General features: G+C 41.6%; 2 protein-coding genes across 2 annotated transcripts; one reads left to right on the top strand and one right to left on the bottom strand.

The window, feature by feature from the left end:
• Positions 1-3545: 3545 nt before the first annotated feature.
• tas1r1 (taste receptor, type 1, member 1) lies at positions 3546-8568 on the bottom strand (the record flags this gene model as incomplete). The annotated part of the gene is made up of 6 exons (XM_080496125.1): positions 3546-4471; positions 5615-5735; positions 6806-7030; positions 7113-7886; positions 7974-8295; positions 8420-8568. The coding sequence occupies 6 exons, from the start codon at positions 8566-8568 to the stop codon at positions 3546-3548; spliced, it is 2517 nt and encodes an 838-aa protein (XP_080352251.1).
• Positions 8569-11446: 2878 nt separating this feature from the next.
• Positions 11447-18728, top strand: rprd1b (regulation of nuclear pre-mRNA domain containing 1B). The gene is made up of 7 exons (XM_080496546.1): positions 11447-12059; positions 12669-12798; positions 13507-13640; positions 16313-16431; positions 16642-16768; positions 17222-17397; positions 18261-18728. The coding sequence occupies exons 1-7, from the start codon at positions 11909-11911 to the stop codon at positions 18408-18410; spliced, it is 987 nt and encodes a 328-aa protein (XP_080352672.1). The 5' UTR covers positions 11447-11908; the 3' UTR covers positions 18411-18728.
• The last annotated feature ends 2441 nt before the right edge of the window (positions 18729-21169 follow it).

Below are 21169 nucleotides of genomic sequence, written 5' to 3' on the forward strand. Positions count from 1 at the left end.
ACACACACACACACACACACACACACACACACACACACGTGCAGCTGATTGAAGGTGTTTGGGTGGAGATGAGGCCTTGTGTGGAGGTGTTTGTCTGATTGGTCTGAGAGTTACAGTATAACTGGAGTTTTCAGCTCCAAATTAATGTTCACCCACTGTAGAGATGTAAAACCACACAATACACAGAGTTGTGCTTGCATTTTCTTTTTATTAAAGCGAATTACATGAATTTTCTGGAGACTTACTGTAACTTGAACAAACTCTAAACGAGCCCTCTTAGAATTGTGACAAGATTGACATTAATCAGCTTTTTTTACTGACAGTGAATGCAAACACATTTATCTCTCTGCCCTGTAATCATGTTGCTTTTAGACATTTCTATTTTTTTGCCTTCCTAATTCAAGCTGATTCCACATTTTCCAGAGTGTTATTCATATTTAAATCATATTTCCAACACACAGTATTTACCAACAACACAATCTCAGTGAAATAACACAACCTACACAAATACAAACACTGGTTGGTGCATCTATTGACTACAAGTAACTTTTGTTCCTTTATTAAAGGAAAATAAGTCACAGCTGACATGCTCAGAAAATGACTTTTAACTCTGGAGTGAGTTTAACTTCACTTCCTTCAGTCACATGAAGGTACAAACAAAGATAATGAACTCATTATGAGGCATCCGAACAGATCTGGTCGACTTCATTTTGAAGAGGTCAGAGTAATAACTCCTACGTTGTGTCTCATCAACATGATGTAACCCTCGGAGTGTCTGTGTCTACCAAGGCCTCCACACTCTGCTGCTGTCCTGCAGGGTTTTGGGTGTGAGGGTGGAGCCGCTGCCTCTCTGAGCCTGTTGGAGCTTCTGGTCCTGATGCTGGAGGCTGGATGGAGGAGTGACGGAGCGCTCTGAGCTGGACGGAGCAGAGAGGAAGAGTGCCGACTCCCTCCAGGACTGAGCGTTGTCCTGCAGCTGCTGCCTCAGGACGCCCACGGTCATCTCCAGGACGTCGGCTTTCTCCAGCTTGGAGTTCAGGTTCTGCCGACTAAAGTCCTTCTCCAGGATGACTCTGAGCTGCTCGATGCAGCGGTTGATGCGATCTCGGCGCCTTTTCTCCACGGCAGGTTTTCTGTGCTGAGATGGAAGAGACGGGAAGTTGGACTTCATGCTGACATGGCAGAGTGTCCAAATCTCCTGTAATACTCACCCTGTTGTTGTTCCTCTTTGGGAGCGCAGCATGCTGCCCGGAGGAGGATGTGTTGCAGCAGGGAGCCATGAGTCTGCAGGTGAAGTGAGGATCACTCTTCTGACGCCGGGACCGGAGCTGCCCTTCACTTTATAGTGCGGCATTACCATAACAAAGCCATGTGACTCAGGCGGGGTCTAATTGAGAGGAGACACATCAATAACTGAGAGGTGAAGCAATTACAGTCTGACCGGTGGAGATAAAAGCCCCCCAATAAACCCATCAGATGGAGACTGATGTGCTGTTCACCTCGTATCAGATCGCGCTGCTTATCTCACTCTGCAGCGACTCGGGGGAATCGCACACAGACTCTCCTGATGTGCACCCAGGGAATAATTCAACAGGCTTCAATGCACGAGGGGCGTCCAGGGAGAAGTTAGTGAATGGCAGCATTGTAATGGCAGATTTAATTAGTCACCTGGAACCTGCTCATTTCTGAAAATATAAATCAGCTCAACGTTGCTGCTTTTACACATCTTCTCAAATTATTTGCATTCTGTAAAAAAAAAAAAAAAAAAAATAATAATAATAATAACTTTCAGTCTCATGTGTAACTTTATTCCATGTTTGAAACCAGGGCCTGTGCCGTCTGTGAGGAGAGTATTTGCAGAGCACTTTTAAAGCATTTGTCTATAATTTGATGACATTTTCAACATTGAAAAGAAAAACACCAAACAATTGAGGATAATTCAATGATTTTTCAAGGGTGAAAGACAAACATTCAATTAGTGTTTTAAAGTCATATTGGTGTAAAAACATTGAAATGCATCACTTTTTGGTCATCTGCCTTGCCCCAGGTAAGATAGACTCATAGACGATTGATTGATGTCAAAAAGAATTATCTTTAATTGAATCCCTCAAATTACATTAACTTAAAATCCAAGACCCAAATTCTGAAATTGACACGACTCCTTAAAAAGCTGCTTGAGCCTTCGATTTATGATTAAGTGGAAATTGTCAAAAGATAAAAATATTGTTGCAAAAAAAACCCGGTCTTGCTTATTTGTTCTTTTTTTATGTAGGAAGGGCAAATTAACCCTCACACTTTATTTTGACAGTTCAAAAGCGATGTGATCTTGAATAACTCTGGGGGCTTAAAGACCCCAGAGAGTTTATCAGGCCCTGTTTTGCACTCAGAAATACAATCAACTGTGCTTTGTTTTCCTGAAAAAGAAAATTGCTGAATAGTTTTTAGCTGTTTGATTGAGTTGGTTTCAAATGATCTGATTGAAAGTATATATAACTCCTATGATAATGTATTGGCATGCTGTAAATAGAATCATGGTGTATATAAAGCTGCATTCCAATGATGTTGATTAAATAATACATGTATTTCTATTAGAATACCTGTATATATACACACACACACACACATATATATATATATATATATATACACTAAATTTCTGTGTGTTGATGAAAATTAATTCACGAATGCAGACTAACTTGGCTGAAACTTTCCCAACAGCCTCCTCGCTCCTCTCCTTTGTGCGCCGACAATAAAACTCCTGCCTGTTCACCCATGGCACACTTCGATTGTTGACCGAGGGGTTGAGGCTGTGAGTGGACAGAGCGACTGTGGGAAAGCCCGACTCGGACTCTACTCACACATCCACTGGTCAATAGCTCTGACCTCCCCGCCACAAAGGGCCTTTTCATCTCCCCCCTCAAACAGCAGCAGTGTGAGTGCGCGCGTGTGTGTTTATAGCCACACACACGCACACACACACACACACACACACACACACACACACACACACACACACAATTTAGCAGTGTACAAATCAAGCCTTGACTGAAAGAAATAAAAGATCTTATTGAATCACGAGATCAACAACATGTTGTTTATACTAGTTTGTCGTTCTAATTTAAAATGAGGAATACATAAATATATGCATGCAGATTAGGAGTCTTTCCCAGTGCCTGAGATGTTAATCTGTAAGCGAGAATGACCTCTGACCTTCCAGGCAAAGTCAAAACTTTGAAAAGAATAGTCTCCCTTTTTGACTAATTGAATAATTCAATGCATATTTACACACACCCTACATCTTAAAATACAATGACTTAAAAAGTGAATAATAGACATTTATTTTCCAATGAGTCTGTATTATTCTTTATCCTCTATTGACATTTATTCATATATGTCTGTCAGATATTCTATTAAAATGTGTTGTGTTGCATGATCATGATATTTTTCTTTATTCAGAGCCACACTATCATTTGAGATACACGAACAGACACCAGTGGGTTTTTTTTTTTTTCTGGTTAGTGGCTTTAGTTATAACCAAATCAATCTCACTGTTTAGTCATGGTGTACATTTGAATGCAGTTCTGGAAATGAGCAGTGGTGTTCATTTGCGGCTTCATGACAATGATGTAAATCTTCGGGAGGAAGTATCCTGCGAAGAAGGCCAGCACGCTGAAGAGCGTGGCGAACACGTGAGCGGCCATGATGAACGGGCCCCTGCTGATGAGGTAGAGCGTGAAGAAGCTCATCCAGGAGATCATGTACACCATGAGGCTGAAGGTCACACACTTGGCCTCGTTGTAGTTGGCCGGCAGGTCTTTTCCCAAGTAACTGAAAGAGAAGCACAGGACACTGAGCAGCGACACATAAGCGAGTTCGACCAGGGCGCCGGGCGAGAGCGTGTTGCTGCACTCCAGCACGATGCTGTCGTGGTAGAACAGCAGGTTCCGGGATGACTGGGGGGGGTTGATCCCCACACGGAGCGCGGAGATGAAAACGAAGAGGAGGGACGTGAGGAAAATGGTGACCTCGGGCCCGCGCTGTTTGGCCCACTTGTCGTAGGCCGGCGGCAGCTTGGATGCAAATTTGAAAATGCAGACGACCTGAAGCGAGCGCACAGTGATGCAGGCCAGGCACACTGTGAAGCTGAACATGAATAGAGGCTGCTTGAGGAAGCAGGCCAGAGGAGACGGCGGGCCAAAGTGGCACAAAGAGCTCATGGCGGCGGCGGTCAGGGCTGCCAGCATCAGGAGGCAGGTGCGGCCGCCGGCAGACTTGGCCACGGGCGTGTTCAGGTTGAGCAGGAGGATTACTGCGGAGCTGGAGGTCATGAGAAGACAGGTGGCCAGGAAGAAGAGGAGGGCGACGGAGAGGGGGTCGTCCCAGGGCAGCAGCAGGACGGTGCGGTCCAGACACTGCTCACTGCTGGAGGGGGCCCACTGCTCCGGGAGGCACGGCTGGCACACCGTGGGCTCTGGGCAGGAGGGGGAATCATAGAGAACACAAACTCAACAATAATCAGTGAATATACATTTTTTTAGTTCAGTTCTCAGAGATTATGCTGAAATGTTTAATTCCAGGATTTGATTTCTTAACCACATAGCAGCACGACACTTCATCTTTTCTTTCTGCTTCATAAAAAAAAAAAAAAAAAGTCTGCAGCACAGGACCATGTGTGGACTAACTGCGCCACCTGCTGGTCAAATTCATTCACACAATTAACTAGTAAACCTGTGGCTTTAATCACTTTACTCATGCTATGACTCTCGGTTACTTTTCAGATGAAGTTTCCAAACATAATTAAGTAGAAATTAATAAAAACAAATAGAAAAATTCAGAACTACATGAATGTATGAAACACACGACGAACACTTTTATATGTTTAACATCTGCTAATTGAGAATAACAAGCAATTCTGTAACAAGAATGTAACGACTTTGGCAATTTTAAATGTAACAAAGCCCATAACTTAATAACTTACATAACATGTTATCAGTAAATATTTGATCCATTATTGTGATGACATTTTGCCAATAAAAAAAATAATTTCAAAATATAATAACTACAGGCAGTAATGCAATGACACATAAAACTGAAGAAAAAAAGTTTTTGCTTATGAAAAATCTGGACGGGATGGTCGTCATATTCATTCATTGAGGATACAAACTGTAACACTCCCAATCATGGTTGTAAATATATATACAGTATATATATATATATATATATATATATATATATAACTATTTTAATAACAATACTGCCAAGTTATTAAATTATGGACTTCATTATATTCAGAATAGAGAAAATTATCACATTAATGGTTGTTACATGGTGCCTTTAAAACTTCTCACAATATACTTGAAGTCTACATTTCATGAACTTGTTGTTTTGTTTTCACTCACAGAAACCATCGACCCAGAGGAGATTTGACCAAGTTGTAATATAAAATGCTAAATATTGGGTATAATGTAGTAAAGTCTGCTCTATAACCATTTGGTTTATTGTGCAGAAGTCAAAGGTCCAATAAAAGGAATATATTTTTATTTTTTGCTTTCCCTCGTGTTTTTTTTTTTATCCATCTGAATATTTGTGTGTGTTTTGATGTGTTTTTATTTACCACTTTCATTGAGGAAGGTATCAGCAAGACAGGCCTGGCAGTCAAAGCAGCATGTGTGCTGCCCCGTCAGCAGCTTTTTGCTACCTCTTGGACAGGGTGAGGAGCAGATGGACAACGGCACCTGTAAACAACCATTCGAACTATTTGAAGGAAAAATGATGAACAAGAGAAACGTTTTCCTTCAGGAGTAATCAACACAACAAAGCACAATTTGTTTAACAAAGAAACCAGTAATGACACTTGTTTCACTTTACATAACATGTAAACAAAGTTTAATAAAAAAAAGACAAACATTAGTCTTGTTCCTGTTAATCTGCAATTATTCAGGTATCCTCTATTGAACATATGTCAAACAGAGGTGGACAGTTGAGAATATTTGTACTTCAGGAAATTAGGTAGAGTTTTTTTTTAAGTATCTTCATTAATTTTTACTCCTAACATTTGAAGTCATATGTAATATTTTCTCCTCTTCACATTCTTCAAACTGATTTGTTGTCATTGTTTTAACCTTTGCAGTGAAAGGATCAGAGTATCTGACAGATGCACTAATCCACTCTAAAACTCCAAAATTATATGGATTTAATAATGATCTAATAATCATGGATTCATCTCCAAGATATCCTGTCGATGTTAAAAAAAAATAGATGAAAATTCTATGTTTTTTTTTCTAAACTTGCAAATTATTATTATTATTAATTTCTGAATTTAAAAAAGTTTCCTTTTAAAATACATTTTTGCTACATTCTTGTTTGAGTAAAGCAATTAAAGTCCTTTTAGAAACCGTAAAATCAGTGCACAATAAGAAACAAAAAGTATATAGAAATAAAAGTATGTCAGTTTTGGAAAATGTATATAAATCAAAAAGAAAAACTTCATAAATTCCTGAACAATAAAAAATACGAATCAAAAGGTTTGAGTATTAATTTAAATTGTGGAGCCGCTCCATGACCTTTCAACTTAAAACCAACAGGGTGCAAATTATTCTTAAGTAAAAGGTGAATTACATCATTTTAAATCCTAAAAAGTTTTCAAGAATATCGCTATGTTACAGAAAAAACAAAAGGGTAGAAATATGTGTTTCACTTCGATCCATTCATTTTCAAACATTTCTGCTTTTGCTTTGTCTTTAGTCACATTTTTTTTAAACTTTGGTTCAAAATGAATTAATTACTTAATTCAATTCAGTCTTACAGCTCTGGAGCTTTTCGGTCTGGCGCCGTACCACTCAATCTGATCACCGTCAATCGTGAGTGCAATGGGATCCAGAGTGAAGGAGCCCACCATGTTGAAGGACCAGTCCTTCCCCTTCCAGATCCAAGAGATAATGTCGTATCCTGTGGACGTGTCGCCATTGGCATCAAAGTACACCGAGGTGTTCCCCAGAGAAAAGCGCACCTGCTTGAGCCACGGCAGAAGCTGAGGAGGAGAACGAGAAGGTAACATCAATGTCTGACAAAGAGTCTCTCTCTGCCTCACACCCAGGTTCTCATGATCTCACCTCCCACGGATAAACGTGGCTCTTTTGGCACTCTCCAGTGTCACAACCCAGGGCTTGGTGCAGAGCGTGAGCCATGGCGTACACCGCCTTGTACACATTGTAAGAAGAGGTCATGTCATACTTCTCCAGGGAGAAATTCTTCCTGGCCAGGCTGTACATCTCTGTGCTGTGAAGACAGTTGTTGTTGTTGTTGTTGTTGTCTGAGCTCTCGGGGTCACTGGACTCTGTATGTTGCAGCGAAGCTTCAAAGACTTTTCTCTCAAACTCCACAAACCCGGGAATGGCTGCATATTTGACGGACACGCCGAGCACAGCGCCGATTGTATGGACTCCTTCTATGTCTGATATGAGTGTGGACACTGACCAGTCCTCGGTCCCTATCCACACCCGGTCTGTTATGTTGCGTTCGATAACAAATGGGAGGAACTTTTTGAGCTTCGACTTGCTGGAGAAGACCACGACAACGGTGGTTTTGGTTTTGACTAAGTTGTCCACGATGTTCCTCATGGTCTGGACGGTGTCCTCCCTGTAGGAGGGGATGACTCCCTGGTAGGCGATGCAGATGCCATGTTGCGTGGCGTGCTGGGAGAGGCTCTGCATCCCCTGCAGCCCATAAGCGTTGTCACTCCCCAACAGAGCAATCCAGGTCCAGTTGAAATGGACCAGAAGGTGGATCATGGCTGCGACCTGGTTCTTGTCGTTGGGAATCGTGCGCAGGAAGGACGGATAGAGTTGCTTGTTGCTGAGCATTTCATTTGACGCCTCATAGGAGATCTGTGATGGGGACGGTAGGACGGATTGAGGTTATCAATTATAGACTTTCATACATCAACAACAACCCATCTTTCATCAATGACTAACCTGTGGTACAAGATAGGATCCCAGAAAAGACGCTGGAATGAAAGATTTGCTGCTGCTGTCTGGTCCGATCACAGCCACCGCCTTTCTAATTCTGCTGGAGTTCAGATGTGTGTCTCCCTCGGGGCCAGTCGGACCTTCAAACTGCTGCTCCAGCAGGTCCAGCGTGGCCACGATACCTGCTGCAACCGAACACAAGTCATACAGCTGGTAGCCAAGCTTGAGTCCGGGCAAAAGAGCCTGAGGACCCGTGCTGTTGTTGATTTGTTCCACAGTGAATCTCATGGCTTGCATCAAGTGATATCCATGTGGGTTGGCTTCACCTCTGGAGAGAAAGTGGGAAACATTGCACAATGGCATGAGAACAACTGTGTCCAGGGCAGGCCTCGACGGACATTTATTCCATTACTGTGATTGGATGCTTATTGTGAAACAGCAGTGAAACTTACTCATTGCACGGAACCAAAGCAGGAAAGTCAGCGCCTGGTTCTTTGGTGTAATGAAGAGGGAAGAGACCCGCCAGGGAGATATCACCACACAGCTGCATACCCTGTCCTCCATCCGTATAGTCCAGTTCGCCATCAACCACCTGCACCATCAGCCACTGGAGGGAGAAAATCACAGTACTGTACATTTTCATACTTCACTGTCGGCTCACACACGTTTGCTGGGGGATCTCAGTGCGGCTTGTACAAACGGACCACAGGGTGGACTGACAAAGGGGGAAGGATTTTTGCATTTTGTCAGGGAAGATGCTCATTGAGCGAATGAACTTTGCATAATGTATTTGTTTGTGTGACTGTAGTTTCCCTCCCATTCAAATAAGTTGCACTCGCCGTGACAAGGCAGACCGGTGTTTTTCTCCCATTTATTTTGATGGCAAGTGACACAAACAAAAAAACTGAGCTGGGATTTGGCTCAGTCTAAATCCACCAGCCACAAGATCCACTCATTCACCTTTGTTTTATTATTTAAGAATGCTTGAAATGTAATTATGTGTGCGTTTTACACATTTTGGTGGAGAAGTGAAAACGTCTGACTTCAGATACATGTTGTCTGCTCATTCTCAAAAATCTCATATGCTGTTTTGAAGTTTTCCTGCTTTTATACATTTTTACTTAGGAAGAAACTTTATTGAAGGACACAAAGCCATGGAACGCAAATCTATAACAAAACATTTAACAATCTTTATGGAGAAATACTCTGAACTTATATGTTCAATACATAATGTATCAATATGATTTTATGAAAATTGCTTGAAATTGTTCAAAGTAAATAATTCCCAAAAAAATCTTATTGTAAATGTTTTTCTTTGTGGAAATGTAAGTTCTGAAGTAATTCTGTGAAGGAAACATTAACACTTTGATGTCATCTGAGGATTCGCTTGTAAGTACATGGAACTGGTCTTTCTGACAATTTCAAAAGATATTTTTTTACACTCAGGCTTCCTGCACAGTGATTGGAATGACATGGATGGAAAATACATGAAGACATAATTTGGCCATAGCGCTTTTTCTTGAATAAAAGCTAGTTTCAATGTCCTGGCCCAACGGTAAACCAAAAATCTTAAATTCTTTTAAGTTATTATGAAAAAAAATGGCTGCACAGGTGTCACTGACTTTGCATTTTGGTTGATATTTGAGTCCCGTTTTGTTAAACACACCTGTTGTACCGGCATATCATTTGCGCGGTTGTCACCTGCGTCCACCTTCCAAACTGCTTGTTTTGACGGGAATCTTGTGCGTCTTGTGCAACCGCAGGATTATAGAGGCAAATTATCATGTAAATACATATATGTTTGCTCAAACACAAAGGTTTGGGTGAAAATATTTGCATTATGTAAGCTTTACAACAATACGTCCCCTCAGGCATTTTGACTGATATATAATTATATGTATCTACAAGAAACTCAGTGCATAGGTTTTATATTGCATTATTCTAAACACTCAAAGCTGCTTTACATTGCATCATTCATTCATTCTATACTTGATGCTGGTGAACTATGTATGTAGCCACAACTCCCCGAGATGCCGCACAGCGAATCAGCGCCTGTTGGCGTCAAATCTATGGTTGACGTGACGTGTCTACAGTGCCGCCATGTTGGGAAGGTCTTCTGCTCGTGATAAACATAAAGATCCCAGGCTAGAAAATCCACAAAAACATTTCTAGCTCGCTTGCTAGTCCACGTAGCAAGTAGCAACACAAATAATGCCTGGTTTTAAAGCTGAGGAAAAGCTCTATCCCACAGTCTGCCAAAATGTGCTCTCTAATGGTCTGGTGCAGACCGTTGCTGTGATCTTGTCCACTAAAGAAAAAAAAAAACTCCTGCAACAGACATTTTTTTTTCAGTGTTTCTATATTCTTTATATGCATCTTTATATATATATTTTATCTATCTTGTTTTGGTTCTTTTGAAAAACTTTGACATTTGTGATTTTAAGTTGTTTTAAACAATGTTATCATACCTGTTGTGGTATGTGTGTCTGTTTTAGCAGAGGTCTTATGATTGGAATATTTTAATAAAAATGTATTTAACAACCTTGTAACATATCAACAATTTATCTAAATGCAACAGTTTAAGAGATAAATGTCAACATGCCGAAAGATAGCAAGATACAGGAGCAACTATTTTCATGTCTAACAAATGTTATAGTCAAGCTGGTCCATTTATTCCAAAGGTTGTCGTAGACAGTCAGACATTATACAGTAACACTGTTGGTTAAAAAAACAACAAAAAACTTTAGGACAGATACACAGATCAGCAAAGCTCCATGCAAATTGCTTTCAGTCTCTGTGTGAAATGATGAAATCCAAAAGGCCGGAAGAATAGATGCATTCTTAAATGTATTCTTTTAACTATCTGTATTACTGATGTCCTCATGTGGGCTTGAGTACCTGAAGTGCCTGACTCCAGATGCTGAGACGTGTACACACACACACACACACACAGACACACACACACACACACAGACACACACAGACACACACAGACACACACACACACACACACACACACACACACACACACACACACACACACACACACACACACACACACACACACACACACACACACACACACACACACACACACAGTAAATCAATACTTTATTCATCTAGCACAAGGAAATTAGTTAGCACAGTTGCTCCACATTGCACAAAATATATGAAAATAAGAATATTATAGCATAATAAATGAAAATATTATGAATATTTAAAGAGGAAATTATATGAATGTACAATGAAAAACACAACAAAATATAGCATACAAGGAAAGAACAACAATTAATAATCTCGCTCCATACAATTAGCGCTTTGTCACTAAACCAGGCACAAGAAATAGGTTTAGTGAACTGACCCAGGTCATTGCTACGTGATGACGTATAGAATACTCGACGCACGTTACGTCGTCACCACGCGACGCACGCGTCGGGGTGAAAGTGCAAGCTGCCATTTTTCGGTACAAATCATTTTGATGAGTTTTTAAGCGAAAAAAGCAAAGCGTGAGTTTCACCGCCATTCCCCCCGCGGGTTGGGTTCCTGTGCTGGTGCGCTGGTGTGAAGCTGGGAGAACTTCAGTGCGGCTATAACGGAGGTTTGGTGCGTTTAAAGTGTATCCGGTGGCGGGCTCGCGGCTCTGCAGATGGCTGCTGAGCGCGGTGCTAACGTTAGCTGCTAACGTTAGCCGCTCCTGTAAACAAACCGAGGAGAGGGAATAACTGCTGGGTTAAAAACGCACAGCCCACGGGGTCGCTCAGTGGTTCCTCTGGGGGGGATTACTCGACGTCCCAAGTATCGCGTTCTGGAGTGAACCGCGGGAGCCTGCAGGGCTGCAAGTTAGCCTCTCAACTCCAGTTTTGATGACACCGCGAGTTTCTCCAAAGTAGCTCGGAGCTGAGTTGCTTTTTGAAGCGGGTGTGAGGGACTCTCCCAGCGGCATGTCTTCCTTCTCCGAGCCGGCCCTGGAAAAGAAGCTGTCTGAGCTGAGCAGCTCGCAGCAGAGCGTCCAGACTCTGTCTCTGTGGACCATCCACCACCGAAAACACTCGGCACTCATCGTCAAAGTGTGGCACAGGGAGCTGAAGAAAGGTGAGCGCCAACTGCAGCGTGCGTGTGTGTGCGTGTGTGTGTGTGTGTCTCAGTGAAACATGCATGGCTCATTGGAGGTGTGCTCCCTTTCATTGGACTGCTTCGTCTAAAATAGACGTGCAGGCACGTCTATTAGCCTGCTGTTTTCAGATCGGTGTGTGTAATATAGAAGTGACAGAACTAAAGCACGGGTCAGTCATTGGAGACCACCGAGATTATAAATACTCTCAATTTTGTCGTACCTCAGTAGGTTTGCTGCGTCTTTCCTGTCTTATGTGCGTTAAATCTCTTCAGAATGGGTGTGGGAAAATGGGATGCACTTAGTTACTGAGATTTGTTTAATAAATGCTTTATAACTTGTATTGTAAGACATTTTATTGTAAAGTAATTTTGTTTCTATACAGGTAAGAAATGACAAGACAAAAGCTGCTGTTGATGTAGACAATAGACTGCTCAAAGTTTTACATGTAATTGTTTTGGATGCAGAACTTGTAAACACCAAGAATGTTATTCTTGACATAACATTAAAACCCAGGAAATGGGAATCTCTTGGGATTTCTTTCTAGTAATATAATGATGAAAGTACAATTTGTTCGATGTTTGTTTCAGCCAAAAGCAGCAGGAAGCTGACGTTCCTCTATCTGGCCAATGATGTTATCCAGAACAGCAAGAAGAAAGGCCCAGAGTTTGCCAAAGACTTTGAATCTGTGCTCGTCGATGCTTGCTCCCATGTCGCCAGGTATATTGCACTTTGTTGTGGGCCCATGGAGTGCAGATTTTTTATTTTTTTATTAAAAAAAAAAAAGGGTTTGCAGGTAAATGTTCCAATGTAGTGTCACACTCCAGTGTCAACTATATTGAGTTTGTGCAGCAGGTGTGTCGATTGTTTTCTTTTGTTTACTGGACCTCTATATTAATTGTCTACATGTTGTATGAGAGGAAACTAATATATTGGTCAATCAAGGAAAGTATTCTTTGAGTTGAAACATGTTACAGAGGCACAGAGATCTCCGCAGAAAACAAATGCCTCATTATTTTATGACAGATGTCACAAATACACATTTTCAGATTTTCATTAAGTTCTTAATATAACTGCAGTCCTGCCGAGAAGCTAAATGAGAGACTAAGACTGTATTTTGTCCTGTTTCCTTTCTGGTGTGGCGATATTATAAAAGAGTGTCGCGTTTTTATTGTGATCCATAAAAGTTTGTATACCAACTGAACATGCGCACGAGTGTGGTGCTCATACTTTTCTCAAAAATTAATTTATGTAGATTTATGCTCCACAGAAATTCTTTTAATTATTTAAGGTGTTTATACACATTTCTACCTATTATCAAAATGTAGTTGGGAGGACTTGAGTCGAAGTATCTTTCTGCTTCTTTTTTTGTCTTTCGTGTGTTAATGGGTGTGTTTCTGGGCTGATCTCTTGTGTTGCGCTTGGCAGGGAAGCGGACGATGGCTGTAAAAAGCACATGGAAAGACTCCTGAACATCTGGAAGGAGAGGAGCCTGTACAGAGCGGACTTCATTCAACAGCTCAAACTTGCCATAGAAGACTCAAACAGCCCGAGACCTTCAGGTCAGACCTCCGTGTACCGTCACACATCCACATAAATGTCTGCTTCATTCGGTGTTGCATGCATTCTATTCCATAAAGGCAGGACAAAAAGGAACACCAACAGAGAAAATGCACGATTTGAGGGAATCCTGTGGGATGCAGGAGCTCGGCGTGTCATTAGTCTCATTTTGAATTGATAGAAATAACTATCAACATTTTCTTTCTATTTTCTCAATTAAATGCATGTGAGAATTACACTATTAAGGGTCAATAGTTAGTTTGAGCTCGACGGCTAAAAAAAATTATGTCGGCAGGGATGGGGCCGATCTAATCCAGTATCGGGTTCCAATGTGAACGTAATTCACGGTTCCGAAATTTGCGATCCAACCTGCAGAGATTTCCGATTCTGTGCTTCTGCTGAAATGAGTCCACATGCGTTTCCCTGCCGCTGCTTTACTTGCTCGCTGCAAAATGTGGACTGGATTTCCTGATTGGAGGAGGGTCTCGATGAGACGCGGAGTAATGAGTCAGGAAATCCATTCCGCAGTTTGCAGTCAGCTTAGCATGCTAGGGAAGTAGCGCCGTTGTGCTACCCGACGTTTCATGACAGCATGTCGCTGTTTGGACGTATTTTATGCTCAAAACACGGCGAAGCATCGACGTGGATGTTTGCAAAGCCGTTGTACAGCGAGGCAGACGCTCCGCCGCCAGACGTCACCATTTTAAAACGCCAGCTTGCAGAGGAGAACCGCTGACCGCGGCATCAAAACAATCAGAACAGCAGCTCCTCCATGGTAGAAGGCGATTCACACCTCCATGAAGCGTCCTACTGCACGCTAAACTCCCTGAAAATAGTCCCAATCATTTGTGTTGCGTTAGTACTGGAACAGTTGCAGTTTGTGCTGCGTTGCTAAAGAATTTCTCCAGGAATTAATGAAGCGATTCTGAGGTTTTAAAGAAAGAACTAGTTTATTACGAGATGATGACGTCACGCAGACCCCCACATTGTCCTAATTGAACAAAAATAGTTTGTACTGTTTCCTTTTCTGACCTCATACTAACCTCAATTTGCCTTTTGAGAGAAGACATGCATACATTTGTACATTTCGTACTTTACTGTAGAGAGGAGTTTTATTACAGCCTCATAAAATCAACAATAATGATGATAATAATAATAATAATAATAATAATAATAATAATATTAAAGCAAACAAAGCTCTGGTATCGGAATAGTATCAATATCGGCAGATATCCAAATTCGGGTATCGGGATGGGATCAGAAGTGAAAAAACCTGGATCGGTGCTTCCCTAGATGTCGGGTTATCTATCAAACTAAAGTTATCTTACAAAAAACACAATGAAACAAAAAAAATGTTAAACCCCATCATCCTACATAGATTAACAATAATCAAAGTTTAAGAGTCACGTCGTAATTAACTTACTAGATTTGAACTGTTATATTAATGGACAACAATCATCTGTCTTTTAACAAGACATAAATAAATTACAATTAATTGGTCATTGTCTATATATATATATATATATATATATAACTACTACAGAAACTAATGACTGAGTTCAGAATAAGTGTGCCTTAATAGGTTAACAACTCATGTCATGATGGTGCTAAGTATTATATTTGAGAATACTTGAACAACCTAAAGAGATTTTTAGTTTCTCTATGGATGGAACTGAAATGCTGAACTCTCTATTTAGAACTCCTACAATGTGCTAAAACTGTTGTGAAAAATTCTATTATTACTGTAGAAAATAATATTGAAAAGTTGCTCACTTTTATGAAAAGCTTTTTGAATCTTTTTCCACAGTATAATAATTATTAGTGCTGTCAATTGATTAAAAAGGTAACTTATTAATTGCACAATTTTCTGTAATTGTGATAAATCACATTATTTTTCTACTGAAGACTGAAGCCTGTAATAGATTCAGGGAAAACGACGGAATTAATGTCGTCTCAGCACACAGAGACTATATTTAAATTCAAAGACTATTTTCAGAACGTGCTTTTAGCTTTGCATGAAATTGTTTCTCTACAAGATTAGCACACACACACACACACACACACACACACACACACACACACACACACACACACACACACACACACACACACACACACACACACACACACACACACACACACACACACACACACACACACACACACACACACACACACACACACACACACACACACAGGAGAGCCAGGGAAAGAGAGTAGAAATTAATATTTTACTTGTAGGTATTTCCTCAGCTTTGGTGGCTCCTGGTCAGCCAACATGGCAACCTGCTGTTTTGCTGCAGAATGACTGCTGTGATCATTAAATTCAGCTTTACAAAGTAAAGCTGATAACTTTCACTTTCTCAATCAGCTGTCAGGGAACTTTTTAAAGTGAAATTTTCTGACTTAATATTGTTCCTCTTGGTATTGTGCTGCTCTGTCGTCCCGGTGCTGCGCCCAGAGACGCTGCACATGCTAAAAGGATAAAGGAGTAAATTAAATAAAAAAACAAATAAACGGAAGTAGACAAAACTGTGTTAATTATGTAAACATGTTTTTAATGAGTTAAACGTTTCTAATTAGTCAATTAAATTAACAGGTTGTTTTTGACAGCACTAATAATGATATTACCATCATTTAGTGAAACTTGGTTTTTCTAAACCTGACTTGACAGAAGAAAAGAGGCCTGTGAAACGCAGCTATCAGAAGATCCAGGAGGATGAAGATGATGAAGACGATGACTACAGAAGCCATACTTCTCCTCGGAACGCAGACTCTTCCGGGTCTCAGCTGGTAAATATGACAAAATTCAAATTTAGTTTATTTATTCAGTTCCTGCCTTCAGTCAGTCTTTTTCCTGTCCTTTCTCTCTCTCTCGCTCGCTCTCTCTCTCTCTCTCTCCCTCCCTCCCTCCCTCCCACATTTCCCTCTGTGTTTATCATCCTTCATTTGTTCTCCTGACTTTCTGCTTGCTCCCCCTTCACACACTGTGACACGCTCCAGACGGAGGAGCTGGTCAAAGCCCTGCAGGACCTGGAGAACGCTGCATCAGGCGACGCGGCGGTCCGTCAGAAGATCGCCTCTCTGCCGCAGGAAGTCCAGGATGTTTCCCTGCTGGAGAAAATCACTGGTGAGTCAAACGGTATAAGATTCTACTGGGGTCCAAAACAATAGAAACAAAATCTATATTCTCTTTACGTCTTGACCATAAGATTTAATTCCTCTCAAGATACTAGTTTTGACACATGAAGCTGTACGCAAGACACCCACACACATTGCTGAATTACTTCCATCATACAGCCCCAAGAGGTTGCTTGGATTCTTAAGACGTATTACGACGATGATTTTAATATCTTGATTGTTAAACACTTTGTGAGGATGTCTGTATGGTGCTTATTGGATAAACTGTTGTTGAAATGCAATATGTTGTGAAATACAGTTCAAAAGTGCTTAAAATCCACCGAAAATATCAAATCAAGCACATCCATGAGCAGTGGATTATATGTAAAGCCTCTTTGGAGCAGAAATAAGCTCTGCTTGAACTCTGCTCTGACCTCAACAATCCACTATGACTCCAATCTAGACAAGGAGGCGGCGGACAAGCTGTCGAAAACGGTGGATGAGGCCTGTTTGCTGCTGGCTGAGTACAACGGGCGACTGGCTGCAGAGCTGGAGGACCGCAGGCAGCTGGCTCGAATGCTGACCGAGTACATCAGCAGCCAGAAGGTGGCGCTCACGGATCGGGAGAAGAAGCTGGAGGTAAACCACTGAACATGAATTTCAAAAGCAGCTCGCTCCCCACGTCTCCAAAAAAATACATTCATCAGACAATGGAGCTAAATAAGCAACCATGTTAAATAAACGTCAGACACGTACGGAAACGTGATCAGCTCAACATTCTAGTCGGAACTTGGTGCCAAATCTTCACTGCTGTGTTTCTGCAGCCATGTCCAGGGCAGTCCTGAGGGTCAGTCTCATGTCATGCTCTTCTTCCTCGTGCTAAAATTAGGAATAACACTTTTATTTAATTTTTTTAAATATATCTGGTGACTTTTTTTTTTGTAAATGTTTTTCTCTGAGCAGGGTCGCTCCTCACAGGCTCGTCTCATATTTATCTTTAGATTTGCAGAAACGACAACACAGGAACTGTGACAAAAATCTCTTCTTTTTTTTTTTTTCAAAATTTTATCACTCGACAATACAAAATGTACAAGTCGACACTTTAGGTCCATTTACTGTTTTTGTAGTTAATGCTTTGTAATTTTGTGCATAAATGGTTAAAGATCATGTCACTGCAAAAAAGTCACACAAACAATGAACATATAATGAAAGCTTTTACTTTTGATAGTTGTAGTTTTGCAAAAGACTTGGACATGTGTGGTTAAACAACTGGACATTAGATGACAGATGCAATGAATGTTCAATCATCCCCTGCGTCTCTAAATGTGAGAAATCGCTCCCAGATTGCAAGAAACTTTATTCTAGAACCAGTCCTGTGAAATGGAGGGCGGGGCTGAGGCAGACTTCCATTCCCTCTGTGTGCAGACGTATTTCAAATGGTGGTCTTTGAGCTTTTCGCCCAAGTGTCCCCGAGTGCAACCCGTATTGTGTCCTTCCTGCAGGAATACAAGCAGAAACTGGCGAGGGTGACCCACGTGAGGAAAGAGCTGAAGTCCCACATCCAGAGCCTCCCTGACCTCTCCCTCCTCCCCAACGTGACCGGGGGTCTGGCGCCGCTGCCCTCAGCTGGAGATCTCTTCTCCACCGACTGAGAAACGTCTGCCCGGACAGGCTCCTGCCCCTCGCACCTCTCCCCAGCCAAGCTCAGCCCCTCGTTTGAGTCACGAACACAATACTCCCAGCTGCAACCTTCAGGCAGAGGACGCGTGTGGTCAGCCCTCCCAGTGCCGGTGCGATCCCGCCTCCGGCCTCCCGACCCAGACCTGCAGGACGTGAGGCGGGGGGGGGGGAAGAGACGGAGGAACACGAGGAGGGAGGTTTACTCAAAACGCTTCGCTGACATGGACGGAGACTCTGTTCGCCCGGACCTTCTTCCCATGCACTTGCTTTATTGCATCAAGGATTCCACTTCACCAGCTTGGAAAGAGTTTGTTTACCTGATGGTTTTTATTTAGTTTTAAATACTGGAAATGTCGGTGATTCAGCTGAAGGGGGGGGGGGGGGGGGTGAAGAGGCAGCGCTTTGGCAGAAATGTCAGCTCTCAGAACGACATGCGGTATGTCGCTGTGCAAAAGTTTTCAGCAGGTGTCGGGAGATTGCTTTGGACAATGTGCTGATTGTTTTCGATAACAAAAGTCAATTTCAGCAACAAGAGGGGGAATCTCAGTCAGTATTTGGGATTGCCCACATCTACCCTGGTAATTTTCTGTATTTCTTCACACCTGAAACCTTTTGCAGGGCTTCGTACAAGACGGGATTGAGTGAGCAAACATGCTCCGCTTTGTGTTCTGACAGGTCGTGACTACACTGTGAGGAGGATGTACCGTTCACTTGTTTTATTTCTTGCTTTTAGTTGGTTTCATTTAGTTGGATCATAGTTAGACAGGTGCTTTTGATGTGTGTGTGTGTGTGCGTTTGTGTGTGTGTGTGTGTGTGTGTGCGTTTGTGTGTGTGTGTGCGTTTGTGTGTGTGTGCGCGTTTGTGTGTGTGTGCGTGTGTGTGCGTGTGTGTGTGTGTGTGTGTGTGTGTGTGTGTGTGTGTGTGTGTGTGTGTGTGTGTGTGTGTGTGTGTGTGTGTGTGTGTGTGTGTGTGTGTGTGTGTGTATCCTTAGAGAAAATGTCACTGGGTCCTGTCGGAGGGTTGAAAGTGAAGGCCTCTGCGTTTTTGTTTTCATGCTTTCATTTGGACAGATGTAACGATTGTTGTTTATGTTTATTGAGGTGTGAGAGGAAACCTTTTCAGTTTTGCCCAACAGATCCAGGGAGTTTGAAGGTTTAATTTCAAATGCACGTCCCCCGTCTGTATTTGTTGGAGTGGAACATCTGAAATGCCACAAGTAAAAATAAAGTATTTTCTAAAAGGGTAAATATTGGCATACTAAAGTCATATTGTAGTCTTTTTAACAAGCAATACCAGCACAACTAAACCATGACAAACCTTTACCATTTGTCATGACGACTTAAAGAAAAATAATAAATCATGATCGGTTCCATTATTTACATTTGTGAACAGGAAGTTAAGGTTGTTTTTTCTAATATTAAAATTCATGATAGTTAAATGGATCATGAATGACTGGTTGCATAATTATGAATTCCACTTGTGTGTGCAGATTTCAAGCAATTAAATACAGAACAAATTCACTCTTGCAACCATTTTCCCACCTCATTCTTTATGAATCCAAAATCGCACGACAAATCCTTTTAGTCGACTTCGGTGTGAAATTGAATCGAGTGTATGACTTCTACAGTCTCTCTTCAGCACATATGTCTGGAATTCCTTTTTTCACAATTCTTCTGTGAAGGCCCAAAACAAACAAATGTTGTGAACTCAGTCAAGTTTCAGCTGTCCTCACGCAAAGCGGGAAAGCATTGCATTATTACCAAGTGTTACAATAAAAGGGTCAGACGTATTTTTTTAAAGGTCTCAGAAGCACACGACGGGTCCGGCTGTTTTTGTGATACAAGAGGATGAAAGTGTCTGTAACTGCAGATGCAAATCTCTCAGGTGAGACATGCAACGTTAAGAAAGGTTGTTTTTTCTAAGGAACTACCCAGTGTCTCCTGTCTGCCTCCAACACAAACCTGCAACTTCCACAACGCAAATACAAAGACTTGTAAGAGTGTTTTTATCAAAGCTGTGGCTGTAGTCTAAGACTCTGGATGCTACGTGTCAAGATGGAGGCGTTTTGACTGCCTTGATTCGTCCTCGGTTTAAAGGTAAATGCAGAAATGTTCAATACGACTGCTGTATTCAGGATCTGCTGAACCCAGATGTGCTTCACTGTCGACATTATTTAGATATTTTCGTACCTGTTGGCTGTGTGGTACATGTACGTAATCCTCTCTGTAGAGTCATGCCGTACTACCGGAGCCCTGCCGGTCGTCAGGTTGTTTTTCTGTAACGGAAGTGGATCAGTGGATGCCAATAAACTGGAACCATTTGAACAAATGTGGGTTTTTTTTTTGCTTAAATTTGACCTAGTGGAAAGACATTTTCCCCAAACACTCTGCTGCTCATTTATTCTAAATGTAGTAATTTGAAGGTCGGAGTGTGAGCATGTCCACGGTTTGGAGAAGGTAAGTGTAATTCTTTAGGGACTCGTCACTGAGCTCACATCAGAATGAACCTGCTGAATATGGACCAGGAGGATCTTGGAGCTTGAGCTTTTCACAGCTTAAGATAAGATGATCCTTTATTTGTCCCACAATAGGGGAAGTGTACATCCTTACAGCAGCAGGTGGACTGTAAATAGAGAAGTAGCAATAGAAAAATATGAAGTGGAAGTTTGGTGTTATTCCCATTCTTTAGTGTGGTGAATGTTACCAAAATAAAGTCCGAATATGCTACTTTT

Source organism: Blennius ocellaris, assembly GCF_963422515.1.
Source record: "Blennius ocellaris genome assembly, chromosome: 5".
Classification (NCBI taxonomy): domain Eukaryota; kingdom Metazoa; phylum Chordata; class Actinopteri; order Blenniiformes; family Blenniidae; genus Blennius; species Blennius ocellaris.

Bases quoted from the DNA above. Each gene is read 5' to 3' on its own strand.
- rprd1b (XM_080496546.1), top strand. From the start codon at position 11,909: ATGTCTTCCTTCTCCGAGCCGGCCCTGGAAAAGAAGCTGTCTGAGCTG. The intron at 12,799-13,506 runs GTATATTGCACT...TGCGCTTGGCAG, and splicing joins GCTTGCTCCCATGTCGCCAG to GGAAGCGGACGATGGCTGTA. The intron at 16,769-17,221 runs GTGAGTCAAACG...ACTCCAATCTAG, and splicing joins CCTGCTGGAGAAAATCACTG to ACAAGGAGGCGGCGGACAAG.